Source organism: Elaeis guineensis, chromosome 13, assembly GCF_000442705.2.
Source record: "Elaeis guineensis isolate ETL-2024a chromosome 13, EG11, whole genome shotgun sequence".
NCBI classification, from domain to species: Eukaryota; Viridiplantae; Streptophyta; class Magnoliopsida; order Arecales; family Arecaceae; genus Elaeis; species Elaeis guineensis.
The window spans coordinates 78,103,280-78,126,161 of record NC_026005.2 but is presented as its reverse complement, the minus strand read 5'-3'; the positions used below and the strand labels follow the sequence as shown (position 1 = coordinate 78,126,161).

Sequence of the window (22,882 nt, the reverse complement as noted above, 5' to 3'; positions counted from 1 at the left end):
AATTGATTTTTATTGGGGAGGTTACAGACCATAACCTCAATGCATATTGCAATGTCACTCCTCCATGCAAAACACAGAATTGCGGACATCCCAACTACTCTGCCTCTTTTAGGTCTACTTGAGAAGAATTGTGACCACCATTTCCCTATTTATATGGTTTCAATATTCACTGAAGCATGATCTATGTAGTTCAAAATCTTCTTCTAATCAATGCTTATTTTGAAAGCAAGCCCTGCAGATCAGCGTCCAGTTCTTTAGACTAAATTATAGGTAAGAATGTTTGATTTGATATTGGAAAGCATTGTTCATCTTAGCAGCATAGAATGTGAAATCCATATAACAAAAAGATGGAAATAAAACCTCCTTATATTTTCTGAAACATGTATCAATAAAGTCCTTATAGAAAATTCAACCAATGTCAGGCTATACCGGTAGTTTTTTTGTTTTTGGTAGTACAGTGTGTTCCTAGGAACAGTAGAAAATAAAACAGATACAACTTAACAGCTCAGTATCATAGAGTCATTCAACAGCAATGCCTTGGCAGTACAAATCACAATGTACAAGTGGGCAAAAGTACATGTTTTTCTATAAATTTCCGGATGCCCTTTTCAAAGTTTCAAATGCTAGGCTCGCCATCAGCTTCAAGCAGGAGTCATTTCATTCCATCCAGATACTGACACAAACTTGGAAACGAGGTGAACTTGTTATTCATCATCTTCTTCAATAGAGAAAAACGGGAAAAAAAACTTAAATTTCTCTTCATGACCTAGCTGGAATTGTACCCCATCTGCTGCAGGTACGGTACGGCAGATCAGTAAAAAAAGACATGTGATTTCACCCAAAAGACAAAAGGAAGACAAATTAGATAGACTCATAATAAGAATGCTTATGGGAAATTCTTCTCCATGTACAAGCAAGGGAGATATTCTACAAAAAACAGATCAGCTGCCGCTTTTGCAGTTGCAACCTCTCCCATCTTCCAGAAACATGAGAAATATACCTCATTGCATGTTGTGCCCCAATAAAGCTTTCATTAAGCATTTAAGAAATAAACTACGTGAGTTTGCTTACGTTCACAAAGAAAGAGATGATTCTGTTTTCTACCTTGCAATTGAACTAATATTTTGGAACTGATGGAATAGGTGAGCTTGGAGGCTTCAAATCTTCATACCTGTTCACGTCAATGAAATGCATATTTAGGCCTTCCAATTTTTTTTTTTTAAAAAATACAGATTATTTAAAACATGTGACTCCCATGGAATAAAATAGAAAAAATAAGAAGATTTACATTGTAAATGGTGAAAGGGCCTGCTCTTTCTGTTGATTAACATGCTGCACTTCTGCTGATACATTCGCAGTCGGAGTCTGAGAAATGCTGGATGTAGATGTGATGGGATTGCCATCATTAGCAGAAGCTGAAACAGATGACACAGCAGCTGAAGCATTTGGAAATGGTGAAGCAGGAGGCCCAGACCTGTCATACCGAAAGGAGTTTCCATGAACTCTTGGAGAAAAGAAGAATAACTATGAAAATAAGAAAAGTCACAAACATATTCTGCAGATATGACTGCACATGGGTGCGTCTTATGGTCACAACTACAGCCAACATTCTACGCACAAATAAAACATCAAGAAAGCAAACCATGTACAAGGGCAAGCAGGTGCAGGACATGTTTCATTGCACAAGAACATTGTCATATTAGTATGTAAATGTTACCCCCCAAAAAAAAAAGAAAGAAAAAAAGAAAACATGAGATCATCAAGTGGAGGTGACTCATTGTTGAGCTTCTTGGTTTGCTTTTTGCTGAGTCAATCCTTGAAACTGGTTAAGCCCTTGCAGACCTTCACCTTGGCTGGGAATTAATAACCTTTGCCTTTTGCTTGGCATAATAGACAGAAGGAAGATGAAATATCATGTGAATGATGTTTTCCTGATAATGATAAACTTTATATGCCGGTCTCATAACTTAAGTGTAACTGAAAAGGATTTTATTATCTAGGATCAGCATTCATGGCCTTTGTTTACTATTTGTTTGCTACAACAGGTTATATCCAATGTAATTTCCAGATTATAACCTTCAACTTTTCTTTCTTGGCCCTTGGACATGGAAAGAAGCCATTTAATTGACAAGGCCTCCATTAGATCTTCAATAAACATGCCCAAAATATGTTAGATGGTTCAGTCAAACCACTTATCTTCCATTCCTACAAGTCCCATAATCGTTTATTTTGTCCCATCTCCATTGCATTTCCTACTTAGCCTTACCAGACATCCACTTAAGCATTTTTATTTCTGCAACATTTATCTCATATTCCTGGGGCTCTTATTCTGCCCCCACTTTTGTCAGTACAACATTGTGAGCATTAAAATTCACTTTAATAAGTCTTTAAAACTAAAAATTTCAAGCATCAAGGATCACTATGCCAGTACTGAGGCTAGTTGCCCGATGGCCTGGTTCAGCATGCCCTTATGCTGTTTTATGTCGGGCTCATTTTGACATAGCAGAAAGAGCGGGGGAGAGGGAGAATGGGTAAGAGGAAAAGTAGGAGGGGGGGAGGGGGAGGGAGATAGAGGGAGAAGGCTAGTGGAGCATGTCTCGAAACGGCAGAGAAGGCAGGAAGAGGGAGAATGGGAGAGAGGAAAAAACAAAGAGAGAGAGAGAGAGAAAGGATGGAGGGAGAGGGAGGGTGGTGGAAGACCAGCGGAGGGTTGGGGAGGGGCATAGAGGGTTCTATCCTTTGGTTCCCATGTTTCATTAAAAATAATGGTTTTGAAGGAGCGGCCTTTTTTATTTTGAAGAATTTAAGTGAAGTCAACAAGCACCTTACCTTACTGATTTCACTTAATTTTTTCAAAATTAAAAAGTTTATTTTAATTTTGAAAAAATTAAATGAAGTTGGCAAAGGCTTACTGATTTCACTTAAAACTCTTCAAAACAGAAGGGAAGCAATGGATAGAACCCCTCCTCTATCCCTCCACCAGTTGTCTGCCACCCTCCCCCCTACTCTCTTTCTCTCTCTCTCTCTCTCTCTCTCATTCTCTCTCTCCCCCTCCTATGCTGGTTTTTCAATTTGAAAGATGGAAGCAATCCAATCCGCCATCGGTATAGTTCGATATGCTCCAAATCGGATAGTTCGGGATGGTTCCGCTGACACTGCCAAGCATGATTACACATCATCCACCCAACTTCAAATCCATTACATGCGCACCTCCCTGCCTCCCGCCCTTCCTTCTTCCAATATTTATAGTTAGTCTGATGCAATAGTAGACTAGAAAAAGTAGATATGCTAGTGCAATGTATGCTTCCATAACAACTTCAATGGTAGAATTATAGTATTGTTGATCACTTTGTCAACAACTTACATGCTGAAAACTTGAAACACTATAAGTGCTTATTATAAAGTCCAATTATAAGATGGAAAACTGAAGTAAAGAACATGCTAGCCTTACACTGGATAGGGTGATTGATGTCTTGAATTTTGAGGAACTGATGGTGGGGTAGCATTCACCATATTCTCCTTGGGACTGCGGAGGCCAGAACTAGGAGTTGGAGTAGGAGAGGTAGGTGGTTTCAAATCTTTGTACCTGCCAAACCATTTTTTGAACCAAACATAAATGGAAACCATGATTCAAAGTGCCTATCAAATAATACTACAGGAATTTGCTTACGCCATATAAGGGGAAAGAGCCCTTGTTTTCTGAGCTGGAGCTTGGGCTGCTTCTATCTTAGTGACACCTGTCAATAGGGATGAACTTGTTTCCGGAGATGTAAGTTTCGGCTCCATCTTAGCTTGCACAAACTCGACTTGTTTCGCTTTTATACTTCCACTTGTGGTGCTTGGGGTTGGTGTGGGAGAAGTTGGTGGCCTCAAATCCTCATACCTACAACCAATAATCAACGTTTACTGGTTTTCAAGCTTAATCTTAATCCCTATCCTATGACATAATGTAAAATTAAGAAGCTTACATAGAATAAGGAGAAAGTGGGCTGGTCTTTGGCACTTCCATCTGCTCAGGTTCCTCCTTGATGACAGATTTGGTAGGTTCAGATGTAATACTAGGAGGTGTAGGATCTTGCTTGAATTCAACTGGTAGGTCCTGACAAGAAAACAATTAATGAAGAACAGACTAATTTCTTAAAAAAGGAAAAGTAAAAAAAAAAAAAAAGGATTACACTAACGGGATCATCCGTATTTTCTCATACTGCTGGCCTTAACCTTTTATGTGGCACGACAAAATTGGACTGCTATCCAGTCAACAAATGGAAATTGTTAAATTCTAGCATCATCCTCGGGTATTGATGGTTGCCTGGTTCATAATCACCTATTTAAACATGTATGCTTGACCAATGGAAACATAAATAAATAATAGAAGGCTATATTCCTTCTTTTTGGTGTTCCAACATAGATAAAAAAAAAAAATTTAAAAAAATTGTTTGATCAGTACTGGAAACCTTTGATGAGGTACCAACCCTTTGTGGAGGAATCTTTGCAAGAAGCTCTTCCATGGGCAACAATGGTGCAGTTGTTTCTGCAATCACTTCCACCACCTTACAGAATGAGAGCTTTCTATTCTTTGCCATGAACGCCATTAGCTCTGCGACCTGCAGGTGGGAACCAGCAAATTTTCCACTCAGGGTAATAATCCTACACCTTAACAGTTCATGTTTCACTACATTCCTGGTGCACACACGGGAGAATATGCTATATGCTGTCAGCATTGTCAAAGATTCATGGTGTACTAAATATGAAGGTTCGGTGTACCAAATATGAATGTTTTCACACAGTATTGTATCTTCTGGCATGGGTTATTGAGAATTTATTCCTTGATCATATTTTAATTTTAATTGGACGAATACAAGGCAGAAGGCCTAACAAATACATATCTATACACAAATATATATATATATATATATATATATATATATATATATACAAGTCATATTTTCTACTTTTCAGATTAACAGATCACCCTTGTATCACCATGCCATCAAACTAGTACATCAATTACTATTATTGAAAAAGAATATTTCTCCAACTGAAAATGGTAAAAATGCAATAGATCAAGACCAGATACTACTCATAAGAAGAACGATACATTTGTGGCATTTTCAGTGACTAATATATAAAAACTTACAACTATATACAATTGTATGTTTAGTGATGCTATTGAAGTTGCAGGCAGAAAAGTGTGCATAGAAAAATTAAAACCACAGATATACAAGGAAAGCAGCTGCAATAAAATCTCTTGAAGCTGATTGTACTGAAAGAAGTAACAAGAAAAGCTTAAAAAGTTATGGAGTGCAAATAACTGCAACATGGCAATAACCTGAAGATTTGACACTTGACCAGCAAACAATGTATCTTCATTTGCAAGGACAACGTTATGGGTTTCCTTGTAGGAGTCTGTTGGCCGCTCCATACCTCCTGGCCTCACTATCTGAAAATGAAATTATTAAATAAGTCCAGAGATATCAAAGAAGATGCTTGGCAAACTACAAAAGCAGATGGCTGTGATTTTAACATGTTATTCTGTCAATAATTTATTCTAATGGATATACTAAATTTACAATTTGCACATACTGTGTAAGGAAGACCACTGGCAAGTAATGCTTCTTCTGCCTTTCTTTTCCAAATTAGAACCCCCCAAAACAAGCTTCAGCCAAAGAAAAGGTCATTAACAGGAATCGGTCATTCATGGTTATGAATAAGGAACTTATTGTAAGTGGCCTGAAGTATCAGGCAGATAGCACCATCCTAAACTTCAGAGTATTTTCTTTATTTACTTTTGCTGGTTTCTGAACATCTTATCATACAGGGTTTTTGCAGCGAGCAGCCGAGCACTAATAATAAATATTGACATTAACAAGAAGTTTGAACAGATAACACTGAGATAAGATGTAGAAGATGATTGATGATGTTTTCCACCATCACAGTAAATCAGAGTGATAACTAAGTTGCACCATATATGATTGGATGCCTACTAAATGATCAGCAGATGTGTTTAGGTGGTCATATAATGAATGCTCACCACCAATAACTTAGCATAGAAATAAAATATTTAACTTTTAAATAACCTAGAATATCACTTACTTCAGAATGGAAGCAGGAAATCCAATCTTATTCGTCCCCAGAGAAGTAAGCAGAATGAAGTGGTCAACTTTTGCACTAGTTGCTGCAAGGCAAGAAGGCATGAAGAAACATGATTAAATAAAAGCATAAGTAAACAAATAAATATATCAAATCTGTTGGAGACCCTTCAAGCTCAAATTTGAATGCTTGGAGATCAACAAGAAGGCTAAATAATTCATAGGTGTCTCCCAAGTATTTTCTCAGATTTCATAAAATAGATATATGCTGGAACTAAGAAAATTAGAAAAAAGAAATGGCAAAAGAAATGGTGAAACAGTTCTAAGACAAATACGTACCAAAAACTACAACTTAATGACAAAATGTTTTTGCTATGTTTGGGAGGAAATATATTAGCTATCCCATGGTAAAATCTATGAACTCTGGAGGAAAATCATAATTCATTGTCTTGGCAGTTGTTTACAAGAGTTTACCTAGCAATATAGTCAGAGCATGAATGGTACACTATTATGGCATAATGGTACAAACATGATCAGACAGAATATTGATTGGCTTTTTACCTGCTTCAATAAGGTTTTTAGTAGCTTCATAGTCAATGCGGTATGGTCCCGTTACATCAAAGATTTCCTTTTCACTGGCTCCTATGCAGCATACAACTATGGAGGAATTGCCTATTGCTGGACTTATTTCACCTTGATTTTCCAGGTCGCATTCAACAATTTCAAGCTTCTCTACAGCTGATCTAAAAACCAAAAAGCATCTGTTATTGGCAGCAGGAAGCAACTGGTGTTCAAAAAGAGAGAACATTGCATATTCAGAACTTCTTGCAGGATAGAGAAGATCAAAATCTTGCCCAACTAATCCTTAGCTTACGTTGAGTTCCTGAAGTTCCAGCTCCGTCATCAAGCTGCATTTGGCGAACACTCTGAAGAAGACAGACACATATTTAAGCATCACGATTCTAAACCTGAAAGTTGACATCAAATCAACACTGCATCATGCGACAGTCTCAGGAGCTCAAATCCTGTTACCTGCACCAGGGTCTCCGCTTTCTTTGCACTCCTGACACCTGCTCTTACGCGAAACCCAAGTCTCAGAAGCTCCCTGATTAACATCCAGACAACTTAAACACATTTGTAGACGAAACATTACAGCCCCATAATAAATGACTGCCGTGGGACAGAGCAGGTGTCGGCAACCTTACAGTGCGCGAACCGACTCTACCAGTTGCGCCGGCAACAAATACAAGATTTGCATCCTTTGAGTGCATTTCCAGTTTCCCGTAGTCCGCGGTGCTGGAACTGGCTGAAGCTGTACCTTGCATGGATCCTGTGGCAGGACATAAATTAAATAATCATGGAACAAACTTTGCAACAAACTTTTAGTTCTTCTAGTGCATAGGAGGGTTTTATTCGCATAGACTAATGATTTTTTTTTTTTTTAGAACAAAAAAGAGAATCATAATGGTACTGATTTAGGTTCCTCATTTTCCAATGTGGACATAAATCGATTACCCACATTGGTGTCTCGTAAAATTTTAGCCATCTGCATCCATCGCATTCGGAAATATTCGCAAAAACTAAAAGGACATGATATTTTTCGTACAAGAAATTATGGAGGAAAGAATAATAGCAGGCGACGTACGTTCCAATCAAAGCACCATTGAGTTCCAGAAGGGATCTAAACCATATACAAACTCAACATAAAGAAAACGAGAGAGAGATCAGATGGGTCAGAACGGCGACATACCGGAAGCTCGAGGACGGAAGCCGAGGAGCCGTGGGTTTGGGGCATCTGGAAGCCCCCGGGTATTGATGGGAAGGGTGAGTGATTGACCGGAGAAGGAGGTGGGTTTCTCCATTCCAGCTCTTCTCCACGAAGACGGGGGCAGGCGGGTCATGGCAGCGGGAGAACTCAACAAGAAGAGCTCCATTCCTCCTTTCGTTCGTTGTCCGTTCGTTCGTTCGTTCGTTCTCTGTTTTTCTTTTTATCTTTCTATTTTCTTGCGGAATTTCCCTTTTCATTCGATCGGTTTGGAGATAGCATTCTATTTTCCGACGTGGCGGAGCCAGGTCCTCACTTGGGGATATCGTGGTCCAACGTGTCCATCTTCCATCCCCGCTTTCTCTCCTCGTCCTCCTCCTCTCGGACTACTGGATGGCCTCATGGGTGCCGCCCAGTGGGCCTGCTAATGGGGCCATTCTTCTTGAAGTCCAGTATGTGATCAAATTTTGGACGCATTGAAGCTTCGAATTAGTATGGCAACCAAGAAGAAAATATTCATTGCAACAGTGATATCACGTCAAATTTATCACAATCCAGTTAATCGAGTATCATGTATTTTATCGATTCCTATGAATGATGTCCCATACTAGCTATCGATTCCTGTTTTTTAATTGGATTGTGATAAATTTGACGTGGTATCACTGTTTGTAACGGCCCAATTACTTGGGCCTGTAGTCCAAACGGCCCAGCAGCACAGAAAAAAAAAAAAAAAAAAAATCAGAGGAGGAGAAAGACTTCTAGCCGGAGTCTTCTTCCTTCACGATTCCGACAAAAAATCGGACTCAAAGAGTCCGGCTAGGGTAGGAAACCTCCACTATAAGATCCCCCGTCCTCTCTTAGGAAATTACAACAAAAATTTCGAAGTAAATCAAGGGATTTGAGGGATTTTTTCTCAAAGATTTCCGTGGTGGTTGATCGGAAGAAAAAGGGATCGTCGGAGCTGTTTTGGCCGCCGGAACAAGGTATGTTCCTTCTTCCTTCTTTTCGGTCTAGTCTCTCCGGCCATGGGGTGCTCGGAAGACCGGCGAGGTGCCGGTTCGGGCTCGAACAGGGGTACCCTGTTCGTGTGATTCTTTTCTTCCTTCTCTGCGCCAGCAATGAGGGTGGCACTGCCGCCGACCTAGTGACATCGCCGGCGTCGGGACGCTGCCGGGGAAGGTGGCCGGAAGTGCTCCCTTGGTCGGGATGAAGGGACAAGTTCGGTTGGGGGGCTCGGGTTCTTGCTTTCGAACAGGGGGAAGAGAAGAAGAAGAAGTCTCTTCTCTCTTCTCCAAATAAAAAATATATATATATATAATAATAAAATAAAATAATAACAATAATAATATATGTAGATATATACGCATATATTAAATAAATAAAAATAATGAACAAAAATGAAAAATATATAAATATATATATATATATATATATAAAAAAGGGGGGACATGGGTATGAGTTAGATAATCTCAATATATATATAAATTTATTTGGTTAAATTAATTTATTTTTGTTTGATAGGAGAACAGTCTAACGATCAGGGGGACAACGAGTAGGGTTTGATTTTCTGACTATAAGACTGTGAATTTGAATTCTCAATTATCAAGGTAAGAATCCTGTACATGATCATCGCTAAATTTATGTTATTTATTTGTTAGTTTTATATGTTGAAATTGTAATATTAAAATTATAATCGATGAATTTTCTATGCTTGAGACATTGAGAAATGGCTTATATGAATATTTTTTTGAGTATATTATGAAAGAATTTTTATGATTGATGGTATAAATCTTATGGACATGATTTATCAACTTATTCATTCTGTAAATTGAAATAATTCGATAAAATTCAGAATTGAATAAAAAGGGTATGTTTTGGACTAACCTCGACACATGAATCAGCCGGCCAGGAGCTTATGCCTGGGACAGCCCGTCAGGAGCTTATGCTGGGACAGCCCCCACTGGCTTATAGGTGGATCAGCCGGCCAGGAGCTCATGCCTGGGACAGCCCGCAGGAGCTTATGCCTGGGACAGCCTCTCACGAGCTTTCGTACGTGGGACAGCCGGCCAGGAGCTCATCCTGGGACAGCCTTGAAAAGCTTTTATGAAAGAATAATTGGATTGGAAAGAGATTGAGGTATGGTCTGGGTTAGTCCAAAGCCAAAAAGGGATAAAACATTGACAGATCGAAAATGTGAGAAGATATAATATTTAATATAAAATTTAACAATGAATGAAGATTTTCATCTGATGATGTATGATGATACATATGCATATTTGTGACATTATTCCAGTTATTGTATACCTAGGAGTTTTCTCAATTGCATTGGTTTTAGAAATATTAATTCTATTTACTGGCTTGATGTACATGTGCAGTGATTCTTACTGAGCTGGAGAAGCTCATATTTTCTTCTTACTTTTTTTTCAGACTCACGGGATGCTTAGTTGGATGGTATGGGCGAGAGCAAATGAGAACTGAAGCCTTAGTAATTTAGTTAGTTTAAATTCTCTGATGCCAATGAACATTTGAATAATTGTATTGAACAAGTTTTCATTCGATTTGAAGTTATGACATCGGTTGATTGATTTGGTATTTAATTGGTTATTTAAAGTTTTGAAGTGTTGAATTTTAGGCCTTACATGATCTTAGGGTGCTGCTCTAGGGTTTGTGTGGCCGTGTCATGTACCCAACTCAGGTGCTGGGTTTGGGGCGTGACAGAGTAGTATCAGAGCCTAGATTTAGGAATCCTAATGTTTATTTTGAGAGAGAGTATATGGGTAGACTTTTATATGGAAATTGACTAATATGAAATATTATTCTTAAATTCTTGACTCAAGTGAAACTGTGTAGGTTGTCATGGCAAGAGGGACTGAGCGTGGGCGAAATCGGAGACCTACTCGTTTTGCGGATGGCTCTAGTGCTTGGGAGCCAGCTACACCACAAAAAAATGCTCCACCCTCATCGGATGATGAAGCACCACAACAAGAACATCCTACTGAGCCTGCAGAGGTCACTCCCGGGGAAGAAACTCCAGGAGAACCTGAAATTCAACCTGGGGAACAAATTACTGCAGCTCAGTTAATGCAAGTACTGGTTCAACAACAAGTGGCTGCAAGGGAAGATATGAGGAGGATATTAGAGGTGCAACAGGGACAACAACAACAGTTCATACAACAAATATTTCAGGAGCGACAGTCCCAGCAGCAACAAGGAGCTGGAAATCAGTATGAACGTCAAATCAATTTATTAGACTTCAAAAAATATGCACCACCGGCATTCTCAGGGACCTTAGATCCTATGGAAGCTGAAAGCTGGCTAAAAGCAATAGAGAAAGTTTTCCATGCTTTGAGATGTCCTGCTGAAGACAAGATCACTTTTGCCACATTTATGTTACAAGGTGAGGCAGCCGATTGGTGGGAGATGGAAATTGGAAAGCTAGGGCCAAATGATGTACCTTTTACATGGGAAGAATTTAGAAAGGTTTTCTATGAGAAGTATTTTTTCCAAAGTATCCGACTCCAAAAATTTCGAGAGTTCGATCGTCTGGTGCAGGGCCACATGACAGTTGCTCAATATGCAGCCAAATTTGAAGAATTGTCGAGATATGCCCCTGCATTGATAGCTGAGAAAAATGTTCGAGCCAAAAAATTTGAGAATGGATTAAGGGATAGAATCCAACAGTTGGTGACTATTTTTGAGCTGCCCACTTATAAAGAAGTCGTAAACAAATGCTTAATAATAGAAAGGGACTCAATGATGCTCAAGCAGCAAGAGAGAAAAGTATGAAGAAAAAGGATCGAGCAATTGATTCTCAAGGTCAAAGTAGCAGAGCCTTCAAGCCAAAAACCCCAAAACCAAGCCAGTCTGTAGTTGAAAGTAAAACTCAATATCAGGGGAGCATTATATGTTATAGATGTGGAGGACCCCATCTTAAACGAGATTGCACATGGCCTGGGGGACAATGTTACAAATGTGGACGAGATGGCCACAAAGCAGTTGTATGCCGCAATGGAGGAGAATCACAGAGACAGCAGATGCCTCAAAATTACCAGAATACCCCTGCAAATCGAGCACCCCAAGATGTACAAAGACAAGATGCGGGACAACAAAAATCAAAGATCCAAGGACGAGTCTATGCACTTACACAACAGGATGCTAATGTTTCTAACTTAGTAGTGACAGGTACTGAATTGATCTCTTAAAATTTTTTTTATATATATGTCATGAATTATTATATGCTTAGATACATATAAGGACATATAGCACTGAATGATAAATGAATATCTGACAGGTATGATTAAAATTGCATCCAACAATGTCTATGCTCTATTTGATCCTGGAGCTACCCACTCTTTTATAGCAACTAGTTTTATTAAGAAGACTAAAGAGATGTCTCCTACACCTTTAGAAAATAATCTCTGTGTCTGCACACCAAGTGGAGAGGTGATCTTGGTTAATTCAATTTGCAAAGATTGTGTACTGAGTATGAGGATAGGGAGATGAAAGTAGACTTATTAGTCTTAGAGATGAAGGACTTTGATCTAATCTTGGGGATGGATTGGTTAGCAGCATATCATGCTACAGTTGACTGCTTCCAAAAGACAATAATATTTCAAATTTCAGATCAGCCAGAGTTTAGTTTTAAGAGTACTAAACCCTTCTTTCACCAGAAGTTCATCTCAGCTATTCATGCTCAGAAATTTCTTAGAAAAGGATGTGAAGGATTTCTACCCACTGTGTTAGAAACTCAGAATGAAAAACTCAAGTTAGAGGATATCCCTATTGTGAAGGAATTTTCTGATGTTTTTCCAGATGACCTGCCTGGACTACCTCCTGATCGAGAGATTGAATTTTCTATTGATTTGATTCCTGGTACGAGTTCAGTTTCTAAAGCCCCTTATCGAATGGCTCCAGCAGAATTGAAGGAATTACAAAAGCAATTACAAGAGTTGTTGGACAAAGGATTCATTAGACCTAGTGTGTCACCTTGGGGAGCTCCAGTACTTTTTGTAAAGAAGAAAGATGGTAGCCTTCGGCTTTGCATAGATTATCGAGAATTAAACAAGGTAACGGTGCGAAACAAATATCCTTTACCACGAATCGATGACTTGTTTGATCAGTTGCAAGGGGCTCAGGTCTTCTCAAAAATTGATCTTCGTTCTGGCTACCATCAGTTGAAGATACAGCCTGGAGACATATCAAAAACAGCCTTTCGGACTAGATATGGGCATTATGAGTTTTTGGTCATGCCTTTTGGTCTGACCAATGCACCGGCAGCCTTTATGGATCTTATGAATCGAGTATTTGCATCATACTTGGATCGATTTGTAGTTGTATTTATTGATGATATTTTAATTTACTCGAAAAGTTTACTCGAACATGAAGAACATCTAAGGATGGTATTACAAACTTTGAGGGAAAAGAAGCTGTATGCAAAGCTACAAAAATGTAAATTTTGGATAAACAGTGTTACTTTTCTTGGGCATGTTATCTCCAAGGAGGGTATCTCAGTTGACCCAAAGAAAGTGGAGGCAGTAGTTGACTGGAGCCGACCTACTAACGTATCAGAGATACGCAGCTTTTTGGGATTAGCTGGCTATTATCGAAGGTTTGTGGAAGGTTTCTCTAGTATTGCCATGCCTCTATCTCGTCTAACACAGAAACAAGTAAAATTTGAATGGACAGACGAATGTGAGCAAAGCTTCCAAGAGTTAAAAAGACGATTGGTGACTGCTCCAATCTTAACCATTCCATCTGGTACAGAGGATTTCACTATTTATAGCGATGCTTCTCGTAAAGGTCTCGGTTGTGTTTTGATGCAAAAAGGAAAGGTGATAGCTTATGCTTCTAGACAATTGAAATCTTATGAGCGAAATTATCCTACTCATGACTTAGAATTAGCAGCTATGGTCTTTGCTTTAAAAATATGGAGGCATTACTTATATGGAGAGCATTGCGATATTTTTACAGATCATAAAAGCTTAAAATATATCTTTACTCAGAAGGTGTTAAATTTGAGACAAAGAAGGTGGTTGGAACTATTGAAGGACTATGACGTGACAATAAATTATCATCCCGGGAAGGCAAATGTTGTAGCCGATGCTCTAAGTAGAAAATTTTCTGATGAATTGGCTGCTCTAATTACCTCTCAAAAGCCTATATTACTGGATTTGGAGAAATCAGGAATTGAAATACGACCACATGATTCTCAAGTTCAGCTTGCAAATCTTGTACTACAGCCTACTTTGATTGAAAAGATTAAAGCAGCTCAAAAGGAGGATTCAGAGTTACAAAAGGTCATAGATGCAGTGAAATCCGGTATACAGACAAAATTTTGGATACATGAGGATGGGTCATTGAGATTTGATAACAGACTATGTGTTCCCAAGATTTCAGGATTAAGAGATGAGATCCTAGAGGAAGCTCACTGTTCGGCTTACACTATGCATCCTGGAAGCACAAAAATGTATCAAGATTTGAAAAGAAATTTTTGGTGATCTGGTATGAAAAGGGATATTGCACAATTTGTAGCCCAATGTTTGGTATGTCAACAAGTAAAAGCTGAACATCAAAGACCAGCAGGACCACTGCAGTCTCTTCTTATTCCTCAGTGGAAATGAGAGCATATTACTATGGATTTTGTAACTGGATTACCTAAAATGTTTCGAAATAATAATGCTGTATGGGTAATTGTTGATCGATTGACGAAATCAGCACACTTCTTATCCTTTCGGATTGGTCTTTCCTTAGAAAGATTGGCAGGCTTGTATATAAAGCAAATTGTACGACTGCATGGAGTACCAGTTACTATTGTGTCAGATCGAGATAGTAGATTTGTTTCTCAATTTTGGAAGAGTCTTCATAAAGCTCTTGGAACCAAGTTAAATTTCAGTACAGCTTTTCATCCTCAAACTGACGGACAATTTGAACGAACTATACAGATCCTAGAGGATATGTTAAGGGCTTGTGTCATGGACCTAGGCGGAGCATGGGATAATCACTTATCATTGGTTGAGTTCGCTTATAATAATAGTTACCAAGCAAGCATTCAGATGGCTCCTTTCGAGGCATTATATGGAAGAAAATGTAGATCGCCCATTTGTTGGGATGAGGTGGGGGAAAGAAAAATGTTGGGACCAGAAATAGTGCAGCAGAAAGTGAAAAAAGTACACATGATTCAGGAACGACTTCGTACGGCTCAGAGCAGGCAAAAGAGTTATGCTGATAATAGAAGAAGGGAGCTGGAATTTTAGGTAGGCGATCATGTTTTTCTGAGAGTTTCTCCCACTAAAGGTGTAATGAGATTTGGAGTTCGTGGTAAGTTGAGTCCAAGGTATATTGGCCCTTTTGAAATTTTAGACAGGATTGGAGAGGTTCAATATCGATTAGCATTACCGCCGGCTTTATCTGGTGTTCATGATGTGTTTCATGTATCGATGTTGAGGAAGTATATTCCAGATCCAAGTCATGTGGTGAGTTATGAACCTTTGCGTCTTCAGAAGGATATGACTTATGAAGAATATCCAGTACGGATTGTTGACAAGAAAGATCAGGTGTTACGACATCGAATTATTCCTTATGTGAAGATCCAATAGAGCAATCATAGCGAGAGAGAGGCTACATGGGAACTCGAGACAGAAATGAAGATCAAGTATCCACAACTCTTTGAAAACTCAGGTATGTAAATTTCGAGGACGAAATTTTTTTAAGGGGGGGAGATTGTAACGGCCCAATTACTTGGGCCTGTAGTCCAGACGGCCCAGCAGCACAGGAAAAAAAAAAATCAGAGGAGGAGGAAGACTCCTAGCCGGAGTCTTCTTCCTTCACGATTCTGGCAAAAAATCGGACTCAAAGAGTCCGGCTAGGATAGGAAACCTCCACTATAAGATCCCCCATCCTCTCTTAGGAAATTACAACAAAAATTTCGAAGTAAATCAAGGGATTTGAGGGATTTTTTCTCAAAGATTTCCGTGGTGGTTGATCGGAAGAAAAAGGGATCGCCGGAGCTGTTTTGGCCGTCGGAACAAGGTATGTTCCTTCTTCCTTCTTTTCGGTCTAGTCTCTCCGGCCATGGGGTGCTCGGAAGACCGGCGAGGTGCCGGTTCGGGCTCGAACAGGGGTACCCTGTTCGTGTGATTCTTTTCTTCCTTCTCTGTCGCCAGCAATGAGGGTGGCACTGCCGCCGACCTAGTGACATCGCCGGCGTCGGGACGCTGCCGGGGAAGGTGGCCGGAAGTGCTCCCTTGGTCGGGATGAAGGGACAAGTTCGGTTGGGGGGCTCGGGTTCTTGCTTTCGAACAGGGGGAAGAGAAGAAGAAGAAGTCTCTTCTCTCTTCTCCAAATAAAAAAAAATATAATAATAAAATAAAATAATAACAATAATAATATATGTAGATATATACGCATATATTAAATAAATAAAAATAATGAACAAAAATAAAAATATATAAATATATATATATATATATATATATATATATATATATATATATATATATATATATATATAAAAGGGGGGACATGGGTATGAGTTAGATAATCTCAATATATATATAAAATTTATTTGGTTAAATTAATTTATTTTTGTTTGATAGGAGATCAGTCTAACGATCAGGGGACAACAAGTAGGGTTTGATTTTCTGACTATAAGACTGTGAATTTGAATTCTCAATTATCAAGGTAAGAATCCTGTACATGATCATCGCTAAATTTATGTTATTTATTTGTTAGTTTTATATGTTGAAATTGCAATATTGAAATTATAATCGATGAATTTTCTATGCTTGAGACATTGAGAAATGGCTTATATGAATATTTTTTTGAGTATATTATGAAAGAATTTTTATGATTGATGGTATGAATCTTATGGACATGATTTATCAACTTATTCATTCTGTAAATTGAAATAATTCGATAAAATTCAGAATTGAATAAAAAGGGTATGTTTTGGACTAACCTTGACACATGAATCAGCCGGCCAGGAGCTTATGCCTGGGACAGCCCACCAGGAGCTTATGCCTGGGACAGCCCCCACTGGCTTACAGGTGGATCAGCCGGCCAGGAGCTCATGCCTGGGACAGCCCGTCAGGAGCTTATGCCTGGGACAGCCTCTCACGGGCTTTCGTACGTGGGACAGCCGGCCAGGAGCTCATCCTGGGACAGCCTTGAAAGGCTTTTATGAAAGAATAATTGGATTGGAAAGAGATTGAGGTATGGTCTGGGTTAGTCCAAAGCCAAAAAGGGATAAAATATTGATAGATCGAAAATGTGAGAAGATATAATATTTAATATGAAATTTAACAATGAATGAAGATTTTCGCCTGATGATGTATGATGATACATATGCATATTTGTGACATTATTCCAGTTATTGTATACCTAGGAGTTTTCTCAATTGCATTGGTTTTAGAAATATTAATTCTATTTATTGGCTTGATGTACATGTGCAGTGATTCTTACTGAGCTGGAGAAGCTCATATTTTCTTCTTACTTTTTTTTCAGACTCACGGGATGCTTAGTTGGATGGTATGGGCGAGAGCAAATGAGAACTGAAGCCTTAGTAATTTAGTTAGTTTAAATTCTCTGATGCCAATGAACATTTGAATAATTGTATTGAACAAGTTTTCATTCGATTTGAAGTTATGACATCGGTTGATTGATTTGGTATTTAATTGGTTATTTAAAGTTTTGAAGTGTTGAATTTTAGGCCTTACATGATCTTAGGGTGCTGCTCTAGGGTTTGTGTGGCCGTGTCATGTACCCAACTCAGGTGCTGGGTTTGGGGCGTGACACTGTTGCGATGAATATCTTCTCGCAACGAAGGTCGTGCCAGCTTATAGGTAGATGCCCTGTAGTTCCGGGACAAAAAGGATGGGAGATCCAAGTGTTTATGTCTAATCATTCATGTCTGTCCATCAGAATGCGTTGATGAAGGTTTTGTATTCTCTTGCTTTTATCTCCTTGTTAATTCCAATCAACAACTATAGTCTAAGTAAGAGCTCTTATGTTCAAACCCAAGAAGCGCGAACTAAGCATTGAATTTCCAACAAAATGTCCTCGATAATTTCAAACAAACAAGAAACCGTTCTCCAATCTTGGAAATTTAAAGCTGTGAATGCTTTTCATTTCTTTGCGAACTAGATAGTGCTTGTGAAGCTAAGGCTGAAAGTCAGCCCAGCATCGGAAATATAGAAAACCCAACACATTTGCTCTAATGGGCTTGGAGCTACCATGCCAATGAAGATGCATGGTGGAAAAGAATCATTCACAACTCCTACTACTTGCAACACAGAATAGGTCAAAGAATTTGAAAAGGCTCTCACCGTTTTTCTCCGGTTTGAAATGATCCGATAGCAAAGAAGAAATAATTTTTTAACTTGATCGACTCAAATCTCTTGAATTTTTTTTTTTTTATTTAAAATAGAGACCTTGGATACCTATATTGTCATGTTGTTTGAGAAAATAAATTTTTTTATGTGGTTGGTGCTAAAGAATAGGCTCTGCTAATGTCCTAATGAAGAAAGGTTGGTAATCACTGGAGGCTGCCTATTTTCTATACTTAACACATAATCTATCATCCATCTCCTTCTCATCCATTTTGGTGCTGAAAATATTGGATGCGTGCTCTTGAACTCCCTCAAGATCAGAGGACAACCTCCTTCCCTAATCTCTCTTTGGACATGATGGAGAGACAAGGGAATTCCTAAAGACAAAAAAGGAAGAATTGGGAGGGGCTTTCTATTTCGGCATGCTCTTCCGAAGGAGTGGAATCAGTGAATTTTTCTAAAAAAAGAAATCCTCTATTAATTCTATTATCAGCTCTATTTTTACTTAATTTTAGTAAGAGGAGACATTATCTCCAAAAACTTTAGTTTGTACTAAATTACTCCACTCAAAAAAGTTTTGTACTAAATTACATAATTTTTTGTTTGACTCTCTTCCATTGGTAGGATTTCTCTTGGCCGATGCACCTTCAATCTCCAGTACACTGATTTTTTGTTATTGTTATTATTATTATTTTAGTTGGATGGGGGTTTGATCTACTTCACCTCTTTCCTCCTCCACCACAAAAACTTAAAATAAAATAACACAAATAAATAAATGAGAGTAAATAAATAATCCAAAAATTCATAAATCACGTAATGAGATGCATCTCTAAACATACCAGGCTAAGTAGGAGAATTATTTGTAAAAACGCGAGTAATGAAAGAGAAATAGTCGACTTGCTTGCATCCTGGTAATTGTACAAAGTTTGTAAAAACTTGGATAAACAACATCAACAATCACATCATACGCAAACAAGCCTAGCCTAGATGCTTTCGTCTTCCAACTCAAACATTACTCATCTACTGATTAAGGGAATCAAAAGGGGATTGCCTAGGTGCTTCCATCGTCCAGTTCTCCACATTTGCGGAAATACAAGAGAGATTTCAGTAACGGATGAGCAAGCTTGGCTTGATGGACCTCCTCATCATCTGAGTCAGAACTTCGTATGTTGTCTAACAAACACATAGAAGTAGACGGAAACTCCAAAACTGACAGCCACAAGGATCGCCATCCCTGCTCAAGATATTTTAATAAACGTTCTTACAAATGCCTTTTCATTTGCTATATGATTAGGTGAATCGTTTATATACAAAATCTGATCGATTTATCACCATTCAATTCATTAAATTGTTATAACTCGTAAATTGTTTCGCACACAACGAAAAAAAATCATTGACATTCACAAAACTTTCAGTCATTATTGTCCCTATTGAGCATCTAATAGCAGGTGCCTCTTATCGAATGCTCTAGATATATTAAAAATTCCGTGATAAAATGTTTATATTTGGATGGGTATTCACACAAATAAGCTTGACAATTGGAGAACCTACAGCCCGGATTTCCCACTCTTTTAAAAGAATGGGTTACTATTGCATCAGGAAATGAGCTCAATATTTAATTTAATCTAATTGTCACTAGCACTTCTTCCATAATGAATTTGTGTGGTCTTAGTACCTTTCTTTTCTTCAACAGAAAGAAATGTTCAGTATTTAGATATATTTCATATCTGCCTAGGTTTACTCGAAATGTCTATTTTCTGACTCAATTTATGACTTTCGACTTTCTTCTATAAAAAAAAAAAAAAGAAAAAGAGAGAGAGATTTGAAACTATGAATTCTTGATGTTTCTAATTTTCTTCGACTACTAATGTAATAGTGAATACGATCTAGTCTAGTCTAGATCTTTAGAAAGGAGTTTTTTGAACCTTCAATCAACAACGATGAAAAAAAAAGGGGAAAAAATGAGAACAATGTCGCACCAGATTCAACAAATCCAGCAGCCTGTTCTTTCTTTCCTTTCCGGGTCTCTTTGGAAGCCTGAGAAGCCTTGATATGAAGAAACATGGAGATCGCCACCAACCCACAGCCAAGCTTCTCTCTCACAGCCCTCTCACGCATGTCCAACGACCAAAATCCAGCCAATCCATATAAATGGGCTTCCACAACTACTTTGAGGAGCAGGACAACCCCAACCCAGAGGTCCAACAGAGCCACTTGATCGAGGATCCTGGTTGTGAATCTCGCTCGCAGGAGATTAACACCAGAAGCAAGAGCATAAAGTGGGAACCAAAAGTACCAATCTGATAGAGAATAGAAAAGAATCCGAGTTGATATCGTAAACAAAATGAGCAATAAAGTGGGGGAGGCAAACGCAAAGGATTTGAGGCAATGATGCTACCTGGATCATTTAGCTGAACTGTTGCAGAATAAGCAAAGAGCAAGCCCATGGATAAAGAACACCATTGTAACAAGGGAGATCTATCCGTCGACATCGCCATCCTTCTTCTTTCCACCACCTTTTCTTGGGTATTGTTGGAGCATGATCTGGTGAAGTCGAGCAGAAAACGAAGTCAACGTTGTCATGTTGTTGGCTTCTTATCCTATTTGTCTCTCTACCATAGACCATAGATTTAAAGTTAATCAATTAAATTGATCTACCGGTGCTTTTGCAGCTTAACATAGAGATGGCAATTAGTTCGGACCGAGTCATATATCAGATCAATATAGATTGGATCAAAAAATTATCAACTTAAATTGACTTATTTATTGAACGGATCAAAAATTCAAATATGAATCCGATCTGCTTATTAAATAGATAATGCAATCCGATCCGTTTAACATGTTTATTAAATATATTAAATTAGATTAAATGGATTAAACTGATTGAACCGATCAGATTAAATGGGTCAGAAATCGATTTAATATATTTTAAACAGATCTTAAATGGATTAAACGAATTAAATAGATTGGGTTAAATGGATCAGAAATAAATTAAACATGTTAAATGAGTTATTTAACTCAATTTGATCTAAATATTAAATAAATTAAACAGATTAGATATTTAATATGTAAATTCGATCCAAATATTAAATAAGTTAAACAGATCGATCTACTTATAATTCAAATCTATTTAGTCTAAATTCAAATCTATTTACGACGGATCGAATATGAATCAGATTGATGGATTGTATCATATTTTATCGGCTCTAGCCGATTGACTATAGTATAGGAATATAAAATTTAGCATCTTCTAGCGAAAAAAATATCGGCCAATATATAAAAATATTTTATTTTTTATTTTTTTACTCGGACATTGGTGGGGTACATATCAGTGGGAAAACCATCTTCCCATGAAGTTTGATATGTCCTCAACGAGGACAGTATCCATAGATACCCCAGGTCCGTGAAATTCCTCGTTGCTCGGCGCACTATGTCCAAATGAAATCAACATTTGCAAAGGCCTAAACAGGCTCCTAGTCCATGCTACGCTCACAGTGCGTTAGTTGGGCCAGCAGAAAAGTGGAAACCATTGGAAAAAAAAAATATTTGAGCAGTCAAAAAATTAATCGACCAGTGTGACTGTAGGGGAACTGCCTAATATTTATCATCATGGAGAAACCTTTTATTACATTATCATGTTACAAGAAGATAACTTCAAAAAAATTATAAAAAAAAAAAAAAATCATGGACACCCAACCCTAACTGCTCTCTCTCTCTCTGTCTAAAGAATCGGGGCGCGGATGGTTCGCCAAAATCCCAAGGTCCCAGAGGCCACACAGAGTTTTAATCGAATCTTGCAACTCTCTTTTTTTCTCCAAGTCATGCTATCCTCTCCCCACCTCTTCAATCCTTGCTGGAACGGCAGTTGGTGTGGGTTGGGTTCCCAGGAAGTCGGCCGAAAAGGGCATACCATCTTGGCATCTTGGACGGACGACCTTCAAATAATCTTGTCGAAAACAGCAGCATCATCGCAGATCAGCTTTCTCGGCAGTCTCCAGAAGGCTCCGAGGAGGTCGAAATGTATGCGTGGACCTCAAAGAATGGAAGCCGATGCTGTTCGAGCAAAGTGTTTCACAAACGTTCCGCGTGCTTGAGGTATGCAAAGATACGAGTTTTTCAAGGCTTTGTCTTTGCTGCCTAACTGGTTCTGTTGCTGCTGTGTTTTGTCCAAAAACTATCTATTGCTGTACAATAAATGCATATTACCCTCTCAGGAGACCGTCCCGTGTCTCTGTACGCCACTAACAATGGTGTACTGGGTGCATTTAGCATTTATGTCATCATTATATCCAAATTCCATTTGCCATAATAACCATAAATTATCGTTTTACACATATAAAGGGGGTTGTAGCTGGATTTGTCTTTGAGTTTTTTTTCTAATTAATATAAAAAAAATTATTTATTTAAATAATTTTATTTTAAATTTATTTATCAGAATAATATAAAATCGATAAAATATCATTTTGAATGACGTTTTCTCATGACCACATCACTTCCTATTTTTCACGTACATCAAAAAAAAATAAAAAATCAAAAAATCAAAAAATATGACCATTTTAAAAATACCATTTGCAATGACATTTTTAAAATCACCATATTTTTGATATTTTTTTCCTCGCAAAAAAAAAAAAAAAATTTAAATTTATAAAAAAATAAAAATTTTAATTTTGATAAAAATAAAAATTATCATTTAAAATTAGTAT

General features: G+C 38.1%; 2 protein-coding genes across 3 annotated transcripts; both read right to left on the bottom strand.

Moving 5' to 3' along the window:
* Nucleotides 1–350: 350 nt before the first annotated feature.
* LOC105033703 (protein TIC 62, chloroplastic) lies at nucleotides 351–8,079 on the bottom strand. Of its 2 annotated transcripts, none has more exons than XM_010908602.4 (15): nucleotides 7,840–8,079; nucleotides 7,290–7,419; nucleotides 7,122–7,194; nucleotides 6,964–7,015; nucleotides 6,651–6,827; nucleotides 6,094–6,175; nucleotides 5,584–5,656; nucleotides 5,330–5,440; nucleotides 4,473–4,604; nucleotides 3,969–4,099; nucleotides 3,671–3,883; nucleotides 3,452–3,586; nucleotides 1,289–1,474; nucleotides 1,105–1,171; nucleotides 351–790 (listed from the first exon to the last, which is right to left on the bottom strand). In XM_010908602.4, the coding sequence occupies exons 1-14, from the start codon at nucleotides 8,021–8,023 to the stop codon at nucleotides 1,117–1,119; spliced, it is 1,734 nt and encodes a 577-aa protein (XP_010906904.1). In that variant the 5' UTR covers nucleotides 8,024–8,079; the 3' UTR covers nucleotides 351–790; nucleotides 1,105–1,116. The 2 variants fall into 2 exon arrangements, with proteins under 2 accessions (XP_010906904.1, XP_010906903.1); XM_010908601.4 differs by having other exon boundaries at nucleotides 351–787.
* A 10,960-nt stretch (nucleotides 8,080–19,039) lies between these two features.
* LOC105036655 (uncharacterized) lies at nucleotides 19,040–20,728 on the bottom strand. Its single transcript, XM_010912406.4, has 3 exons — nucleotides 20,578–20,728; nucleotides 20,159–20,479; nucleotides 19,040–19,413 (listed from the first exon to the last, which is right to left on the bottom strand). The coding sequence occupies exons 1-3, from the start codon at nucleotides 20,675–20,677 to the stop codon at nucleotides 19,334–19,336; spliced, it is 501 nt and encodes a 166-aa protein (XP_010910708.1). The 5' UTR covers nucleotides 20,678–20,728; the 3' UTR covers nucleotides 19,040–19,333.
* Between the last annotated feature and the right edge of the window lie 2,154 nt (nucleotides 20,729–22,882).